Raw genomic sequence first — 10,159 nt, 5'->3', positions numbered from 1 at the left:
TACAAAAGCAATTTTTTGTTCTTTTTTTTTTTTTGTAAAATTGAAATTGAAATTTATGTTTCTTTATTCGGAAAAATGCATTGAATTAAATGATTTCAGAATCAATCGAAATGGTGTTCAGCTTCCGTGCAATATTCAGTAATTGAGTATTGTTAACTGCATTGTCGATTTTTGTGAAGGAGATATATTTTTCTTACGGTTTATCCCATTGCTGCTGGACAAAATTTCCTTTCTTCAATATATTTATGTAAGAAATTGTAGAAAAATAACGAAGTTATTCATGATTAACTGGGTGTTGCAGAACTTAAGAGATTTGGAAGTGTTAAATCGTTGACGAATGTGAAGAAATAGAGGAAATAATGGCATTGGAGTTAGAAATACATGAAGAAGGAACAGTTACCAGGAACAACATCGAATTTACTCTTCCCAAAATAAGTTGTTTGCGATTGTCTTCTCTATCAAAATTGAAGAGGATTTGTAGCACAAAAGGAGTAATGTTCTGTGATTCTCTCCAAGAAATTTGGGTAAATCGTAGATAATTAGAGAGGATCCCTCTATGTCCTCCCCTGCTTGTTGATGGCCTTCCTCAACTTCCTTCTCCTCCTATCCAGAAAATAAGTGTAAGACCAAAGGTTTGGTCGGAATGGGTGGAATTGGATCATCCCTATGCCAAATCTCGATTGGAATTTGTATAATATATTTTGATTTACTTACTGTTCTATCACTGTAAATTTAAACTTATATTATTTTTGTTGAGCTGTCGCTTCTTGCAATTTTCCTCTATTTCCTGATAATTACACTGTTTCAACACATTATATTTCCCCCAAGAAAAAATCGTCAATGTTGTTTTTAACATAAAAAAGTTCAAGGTAGGTTGTTCAATGGAACCTATTCTCCACAACATTAAGGGACAACCACCCTTGAAGTCATCTGTTTCTGCGAGAGAAGCAACAGCAGAAATGAAGGAGTTACATCCTCAACTTAAATCAAATCAAAAGCCTTACTGCTTGAGATCAAGCTTTCAGACAAACATAAATGAAAGAGTTGCATGCTGTCTTAATCAATGCGAGGTGATCACACACTATTGCTCTGGAAGTTTGTCCTTCAAATATTTCAGAACAGCTTTGGTTCCCCTGTCTAAAATTGGTCTCCTGATGCTGAAAAATCAAGTTAAAGAGAAAAATCATAAGATGATTCGGCAAACTTTAATGCCTCTGTTAAATTCTTTTTAGTTTTGGCATGAACTACAGCTAAGCCGTAGTAGTTTGTCAGCATTATTTCTTTTTATTGAAAATAAAACCAAAGAATTTATATAATGAACCGCAAAAAATTAATTTAAAGAAAATAAAGTGAGGATTTTCAAAATGCCGAATACCTCCTTAACGGATTTCCATCGAGTCTCAAAACCTGAAGGCTTGGTTCAAGCAGACCCTGGCGAAAAAACCATTATCTAAGAACAGCTTACTGATATATAATCCGAACAATGACCACATTAAAGGAAACCCACACACACCCAAGCAATATAAAAAAGATGGTATAGGGATTTTCTAATTCTGACCAGTTCTGGAGGAAGTGTTGAAATGCTATTGTCAGACAAGTCCAGCTCAGTGAGAGATGTAAGGGTTTTAAGTCCCTGCACATGAATCACGACAAAGGATAGACTAAATGACAGTTGATGTGTCACAAGGTAGAACAACAGAGGGAAAAAGATTTGATGCAGGCCAACAATTAGCATCAACAACACGAAACATGTGGTATATGTCTTGGTACAAAGTACAAACCTTAACATGTTTGCGTCAATCCAGTATTAACAAGCTGATTGATATTCATACACCACAATTACAAAGTGGGATATAAGAAACATAACCTTCTTTTTTGTAGCATATGAAAGCCTTAGGTGGAAGGCTATAATTCTTTCCAGATGAGATTTATACAAACCACTGCAAACTAGGGATGAAGGGCCACTAAATAAATTTCGTCACTCAATAAAATGAATTTTAGACAAATTTTCAACTTCAGATAACTGGAAGAATATTCATATGTGATCAATAGAGAAAACAAGTAGTTATAGCAGTTATATAGTGGATGTTACTACATAAACCGTTAGTTAAGTCAGTTTATGCCAAATATCAAAATCGTGCAAAACTTATTTGTAAGAAGAATTCATAACAAGTGGCTCAGCTTAAAAGAGAATATTCACCTCTGGGATTGATTGAAGGGAATTTTGGCCCAAGTCCAGGATTTGCAGTTGACATAAACTTATTATCTCTGATGGGACTTCCCGTAGCTGCATTCGTCTGTCAAGTCAACATAGAAGTAAGACAAATAGCAAATGTTGAATAATAATAATAATAAAACACAGATCATTATGTAGAAATTGCCAAGAAAAACAAATCAATATGTTTGTACTTTTGCATGTGGACATGCATCTCATTACTTTCAGAACACCAACCTCAAATAAAGCTCCTTCAAGTGTGGTAAGCTGGAAAATGCCGGATTCTCTGGTAATGAAGCAGCATTCCCACTTAGATCTAGTATCTGGAGCATAGAGATTGCTTGGAATCCATCGGATGGAATCTATAATCAAGTAAGAGATAGTTCAGCTCATACGGTTGGAAATAGGAACATGCATGTGTTGAGATACAGAAACAATTATTGGTATTAGTTTCATATGTCCTCGTATTCCCCTGAAAGTTTTACGTATGGCCAACCTAGCTTAGCAGCAAAGAATTGAAATATACAACCTATTGCAGCAGTTTAAATGTCTTAACACATGACCAATCCCACAATAATTGATGATTTCAATGTTCTTAGATAGAGATTCTGGTGCCTATCAATCCAATTATCTGATGCATAAGCCACTTTAAATTGATGATCCATTATTGAAAGAACATAGAATTCAGTAACCAATTGGGCATATTTTATTGGCCACATATAGGAGGCAATCATGAATTAGAATATTTTATCTGTGCACAAGCGTGCATCGCTCCCTCAACAGTTAAGGATTAGAAGACACATGAAAAAGAATATTTGAGTGAGAAGAAATTTTTTCAAAACACTTTTAATTCCATGTTTCTTCCACATGATCTTATGTATATTGTACAAGACAGAATCATCATTCAAACCTGCTTACCTGTCTTAGTGGATTATTATCCAGCTTCAAACAAGAAAGATTGGAAAGTGACTTCAAAATTGCAACCGGCCAGTCTTTAATAGTGTTCCTTGATAAAATTAAAGTCTGCACATTTAAATACGAGTTACCAGAGAGTCGCAGATCATCAATTAAACCAGATAACGATTTAAGAAAGCAGGAACAATCTGCTTTCCACCGAGCCAATCTGTCATTGGTTAAAATTCAGACAGAGATCAGACAAAATACATCAAGGATGAACTCTAAACTTCATGCCGACAGAATTGATCTCACAAGCAATGGTCCTTTGGAAACTTCAAGCAACAATATTTATGTCTATTATCTCAATTCACAAACATGGATGCACATATTATTTTACTTCATCGGACTCAAAGTCTATACTTATAGAAGAAATGATAACTAGAGAGCAAATACCTGAAGGGATAAACATGAGGAGAGTTCAAGTGGCAGCTCTTGGATGGAATTTCTGGAAAGGTTTACCTTTATGATTTCACCTGATTCCCATACTTTGGATGGGACAACACTTAAACCCATGCCCTCTAGAGAAAGTTCCTGAAAATACACGTACAAAAAATGTTAATTGTTAAATTGGATGTGAAGAACTTAGAGAGTGAATTTGGATTTGGATAGTTGAAAATGACATGGACAATACATGAAACTAATAAAACTTGGTGCTTATATGAATTTGAGATAACATTAGCTATAGAATTTGAAAATCAATCTTCCATTTAAGCAGTAATTCAAATTCACAATTTCGTAGGATGCTCTATATTTCTGGATCCATGCATCCAGTAATGCAAACCACGCTCCAATGGAAAGAAAAGTATAAGCCAATATCCTCAGACAGGGGTGGATGGTAGTAATTAGTTGAAACTACCTATAAGGCTCTACATCTAGAGTAATAAGATCGCAAAAAAAATAGACAGTTTACTCTGATAGATGATCAGAGTCAAATCTCAAAACAAATTTTTAAGTTGATATAGCAAAAAGAAATACCTTTGAAGTGAGTGACAATCGAGCTGCCATAGTGACTACTTCCTCTCTGGCAGGAGTTTTAGCTTCATCTACAACAAAAACTTCATCATTATTACTTGAAATAAGATATGCTAGAGAACCAGAAATCATGGCAATTTGAAATTTCATCAAAATTATAAACACTCACAGCAGCAAGGAGGAGGAAGTAAGAGAGATGCCAGATAAAGACTATAAACTAAAAGGATATTATGTTGAATGTGCATTGAAAATAAATCTACCTTCACCATCAGAAAGTCTACTTCTGAGATATCTCAATAAAGCAGGTGTAGGTCCAGAAACCAGTGAACTGCGGGGAAAAAAAAAATCAGTTGATAAAGCCATGACAAACTAGAGCACTTAACTTATACAACAAATAACTCCCTCAATGCCTCAGACCTTCTTAGAGTTCGCAAAGGGTTTCCACTGAGCAAAAGTTTTCGCAGAGTAGTCATCTTGCCTAGACAGAATGACAAATTAGATTGAGTAAAATACATTCATCATGAATATCTAAACAAATTTACATTGTTTTTGCCACCTAAATGTAAATGAGGGAAGTAAAAAAAAAAAAGAAGATATGGTCAGTAAAAACTATGCTTTTGTTGCATCATGAGAGCATCATGTGCCATCCATTCCTAATAAAGATGTGTCAGAATTGAATAATTAATGATTCTAAATTTGCTAACCTTACCAAGCTCAGCGGGCAATCCAGTCAATGAATTATTAGAAAGATCAAGAACTGATAGGCATAACTTGCATGCTCCTACTGGATATTCCTTCAACTGCATGCACTTGAACTAATCAGTATGCAGTTCCAATTTAGTAAGATTCAGACTATTTTTAGGACCAAAAGAAGATAAACACAAGAGCACACAAAAAATATGGTGAAATAACTGTATAAAACAAATGATCACATGCATACATTACATTAAATTTTGTAACATATTAGTTAAATTTTGTAACATATAAACTAATAAATAACAGTGACCAAAACAAAGTATGTTTATTTTCTTCATTCACATTGACAAAGGTGTCACAAGACCCAAAAAACTTCAAGGCCCAAAGAAACATGTTGTCTTCACATAATTACTTCCACCGTAGACATCCTAAACACACATTCAACACAGCTAAGAAATCGGGATGAAGCATGAATCAGATACTGGATTGATGGTTAGTCAACTGCAAAGTAGATGTAACACGTTCAAAACAAAAAGAAGCCATTGCATCTATGTACTGCTAAAATGTTGGTATAATATTTATCTTCAGCAGGGATTAACAAAATGGTGGGCACCTAATCATGTACTACAGCCAGATGGGCTTTAATTAAATTAGTTTTGATATATCTAAATGATCATTCATGAGTGTACGGCTTGTAATAGGCAGAGTAAGGCAGAGTCAACAGAAGGCTGGGCACCTGATCATGTACTACAGCTGTATGGAGTTTAATTAAATTAGTTTTGAAATATCTAAATGACCTTTCATGAGTGTACAGCTTGTAATGGGAAGGGAGAGCCAGAGTCAATTTATTTATAATTTTCTCTATATACTGAAACAAATCCAGTTTGGCCAACCGTTAACCATGTTTGATCTATATTCATTTCATTACAATTTTCCTATTAAAGAACCATACCAGTCACACAATCAGGTCACCAATCCAGCAGCCTGACCAATAGTTATTTCAAATATGATAATTAGTTTAAGGAACTTGCAAGAACAAATTTTTATATCAGAATTAATTTCTTTCAATTAAAGCTGAGCAAAAAAGTACTATAAAAAGTACCACTGCAGGCTATCAGAACAGACAATGTATGAAAGTAAGCTTTCTTTCCAAAACAGTAACTGCAATTTACATGAAAGCAAAAGAGATTGAAATAGCTACCTGGTTTGAGTGAAGATCCAATGTCCCTAAATGAGAAAGAGCACCTAGCTCCTCTGGTAACATTGACAGTGCATTATTCCTGAAAATGTGAGGTGACAAATAACAGATGATAATCAAAAGCGCGAAACTTTTAGATAACCATCTAAACATATCATGTAAACAGTGGGCAAGAATATGACCCCATATAGAATTCCGCTAGGGAACAGCACCCCGTTATTGATGGTGGGATTGACAAAATTCCTGCATCATTCAGTAGCTGTGTGACTCACCATATAGTACAAAAGTAAGGCTAATTTCTGACATAACTCTGTATTTCACTCACTGTTCTGATGAAGGTCAAGACGGATGAGACGTGAAAGACATCCAATGTTTTCTGGTATGGCACTCAGCAAGTTCTTTGCTGCACAGATGTCAAAATTTCTGTTTACAATGTGAGATTTAAAATATTATTCATATAACTGGAAAATTGCATAGCAGCAAAATATTACATGCATTGAGTTCTGTAAGCATTGTCCATGATCTGAACAAATTCTCAGACAAAACTGTTAGCTTGTTTGCCTGACACAATTAGAAAATAAACAAAAGTTAAGCCCCAAAATACATCATTAATGATAATTAATTACAACAGCAGCCCCCATAAAGATGCTCCACAGTAATCACAATGTACAAAAATAATTGTTTTTACTAATACCTCCACATCTAGTTTCATCAATTTCGAACAATTCATAAGATCTTCTGGCAAGCTAGTTATTACATTATTTGATGCCTACAAAAAAGAGAGAGAGAAGCAGCCGGTTAAGGACCATAGATGATACTAAATAAAGCAAGTTGAATGTCTGAAACTAGTAATTTCATGACAAGTTAGCACATCATAAAATGCCATTCTTAATTATAAGCTATGCTAATCTCTAGAATGTAATTGATAATGACTACCAAACAAGCATAGGTACTATATTTACACTTTATAACATGACAGTGATTGAACAGGATATTGTAAAAGAGCATGAAATCTTTTTTGAAGATCACCCTAGCATCCATTCATAACAGAAGTAGGAAAAATTGCTGTGAAACACAAATGAGGCACATGTTTGAGATTGAAACTAACCAACAACGATAAAGTTAACAAGGAGAGATTGTGTTAAAGGAAATTCAGAGAACAACGATAAAAATCTAAGCTTTATATCTCATAACTTTGGCGTTGGCTGTATGAAAGGCCAAGAAAGAAATCATGTTAGGTTGTAGTTTTGAATCTTCTTGTGCCACTCATTTCTATCAACAACTTTTTCACCCATTTCCTTAACTCTCGTATCATTTCTTATTACTTGTATCCACGTTTTTTGTAGTCTACCTCTAGAAGTTTTGGTCTCTCCTAACTGATGAACAGATAGGCCTATGTTTCACATATCTAGACCATCTCAAACGGCCCTCTCTCATCTTTTCCTCAATTCAGACTACACCTAATTTTCCTCGAATCTCTTCACTTCAGATAAGCTAGTCCAAAAATATTTGCAGCTTCATAATAGAATTTATACATTATTAATGGGGATGGGAAATGCGTGCAAAGATAAAGGTGTTTATATAGGTGAAACAGCAGGTGGCAAAACTCATCTGGAAAGCAGATTCTTAAAGGGCATTAAAAGATAAACAATGACAACTATGATGATCAGTCAATAGAAAAGTTGGGTCAACAAAATATTACATACACACCTCCCACATAAATAGCCCAGTGTATTAATGCAATACCTTTAGATCTGATAAATCTGCACATTTTCCAAGTGAGGATGGAAGTTCCTTAATATGATTGTTTGAACAATCAAACCTGGAATTGTCACAAAAGAATGATCTAATCAGACACTAAATTAAACTTCCAACTCTTTTCTTCATTAAAAATCAAATCATGATCTGATTCTCCCCAAAACAAAATAAAATGAACATCTAATACATCTCAAGCATTAGGAAACGGCAGATAAAATGATCATAGAAGATGGGCAACACGACTTATCAATTTCTTTTTCAGTGTCAATGCATACAGCCATTAAAATATATGAATGCCTTAACACAAGCATACAAATGCAAAAATGCTATTAGTATCACAAAACTAATAAGATTGCAACAACAAAGAAAGCCAACCAACTATTATTTATTTGAAAGACTTGGGAGAGATAAAGAGGAGCTTACTTGACCAAAGAAGTTGCTGAGCCAATCTCCTCCGGTATTGCCACTATAGAGTTAAAAGACACATCCAACAACTTCAACATGGAAAGCCTACAAAATTAGCAGAAAAATAAAATCACAAATTGAAAATTTTCCTGCAGAACTAGATAAAACCAAAAAGAAGGTAACAGATTTCAAAGTTTCAAAAACAACTCACTGTCCTATCGCAGCCGGAAGATGAGTAAGCTTATTGTGACTAACATTCAACACAGTCAGTAAAGGTAAATTCCTCAGCTCTTCTTTCAATAACTCAATATTGTTATGCGCCAAAATTAGCTTTTGTAGCTCCACAGCCTTTACATAAAAGGAAAAAAAAAAAAAACCCACCAAAGCAACATGAGAACATTTAAATTAAGCTTAAAATTAAGAGATTTTTCATGATTTACCTAAAAACATAAATTTGAATTAAATTACCTCCCACCACTTTTCACCTTCCCCAACAGCATCCAAGCTTCTGTAGACCTCTTCCGGCACATCCCTTTAAACATAATAATTAAAATAAAACAAAAAATAGTTAAATTTATTCTTCATTAACAAAACTAATTGAAATGCAGCATTGAATTCGATTGATTAATTGGGGACGGATTTGAAACGAGAGGAAATTATCTGCGGTAGAAATGGAATTACTTGAGAGATCGATTAGATAAGTTAAGCGAACCGGAGGTTCTTGCAGCTTTCAGCAACCGATCCATTTTGTTTGTTAAGACATGAATGGATCAAGACATGGAGGGAGCACTTGTTTGGCTTTCAGATCCGCCTGGTCTTTTCTTTTGTCTTACGTTGTAATAAAGGAGAGCAACTGAGGAAGTGGGAAAATCCTGATCTGGTTTTGGTTCCAACGTCTTGTCGGATTTTTTTTTTTTTAAATAGAAAACAAAGTTATTTTCATTTTTTTATTTGGATAAAATAATGAGAAAATAGGAAAATATAAAAAGGATAATTAATAAATGAACAAATTGCTGTTTTTATAATCTTAGCATTACAAAATCATAAACGAATTTTTAATAAAAAAATATTTTAGTTAAAATCTAAAATCTTAGTCATATTTTTAAATTAAAATAAAAAGTTGATGTTTATAAAATAAAAAATTTTCTCTCTGCAAATTTTAATGTCGAATGAAATTAGTTATGAAAAATATTCTCATTTATATATATTAGAGGAAAGATTATTGTCAAAATTTAGAAAAATATGGGTTTATAATAACATTAGAATCGAGCACACTCACCATGTTTATAAAAAAATATATTTTTTAAAAAAAGAAAGACTATATTTTGAAAGAAATTAATAATTTAATATACAAAAACAGTGAGTAATTTTTTTTAAGTAGATAGTTATTTTTTAAAGTGAAATAAGTGATGGTTTTTTTTTAAAAAAAAAAAACACAATAATACATGTGAAAAAATAATTTATATAAAAGGATATAAATAATTTTTTTGAATAAATTGTAATTTTTATTTACCCAAATCTAACATAATTCTCTTTAAGTCATGTTTGATACATATAAAATAAATTAAAATGATATTATAAATAAACGAAAAGAAAGTCTTCCTGAGGTATAAATGATATATTAGTATTCGTAAGTTATTCGGGTTCGATTTGAAGAAAACTCGAATTCGATTCGAAAAAAACTCGAATTCGATTTGATTATTATCAAGTCGAGCTCGAGTAACTCGATTTATCGATCGAACCGAATTCGAATATTTTTATATCCGACTCGAGTAGCTTGCGAGTCTAATCGAGCTTTTATATTTGAATATCTTTTTATTATTTTAATTAATAAAATATTTCGAATCTGAGTTTGAGTTCGAGTTCGAGCATGAATAATCGAACTATTATCGAGTATACGAATCAAACTTATTTTTACATATTAATCGAGTTTAATCGAGCGAGCTCGAATAGCTCGA

At 33.2% G+C, this 10,159-nt stretch overlaps 1 protein-coding gene across 1 annotated transcript; it reads right to left on the bottom strand.

Annotated features, from left to right (window-relative positions):
* Positions 1–764: 764 nt before the first annotated feature.
* LOC111276210 (Leucine-rich repeat (LRR) family protein) lies at positions 765–9,092 on the bottom strand. The gene is made up of 21 exons (XM_022861992.2): positions 8,883–9,092; positions 8,670–8,733; positions 8,413–8,549; positions 8,220–8,306; positions 7,785–7,860; positions 6,733–6,807; positions 6,530–6,599; positions 6,364–6,441; positions 6,221–6,281; positions 6,042–6,120; positions 4,854–4,944; positions 4,562–4,622; positions 4,405–4,472; positions 4,148–4,215; positions 3,566–3,703; positions 3,134–3,238; positions 2,453–2,577; positions 2,201–2,297; positions 1,559–1,633; positions 1,376–1,431; positions 765–1,157 (listed from the first exon to the last, which is right to left on the bottom strand). Exons 1-21 carry the CDS (start codon positions 8,945–8,947, stop codon positions 1,082–1,084), a joined length of 1,752 nt encoding a protein of 583 aa, XP_022717727.2. The 5' UTR covers positions 8,948–9,092; the 3' UTR covers positions 765–1,081.
* Positions 9,093–10,159: the final 1,067 nt, after the last annotated feature.

Source organism: Durio zibethinus, chromosome 25 (genome assembly GCF_047325235.1).
Source record: "Durio zibethinus cultivar Kanyao isolate XHJ-2024 chromosome 25, ASM4732523v1, whole genome shotgun sequence".
Taxonomy (NCBI): Eukaryota; Viridiplantae; Streptophyta; class Magnoliopsida; order Malvales; family Malvaceae; genus Durio; species Durio zibethinus.
The sequence above is the reverse complement of the archived record's forward strand: the minus strand, read 5'-3'. Positions and strand labels throughout refer to the sequence as shown.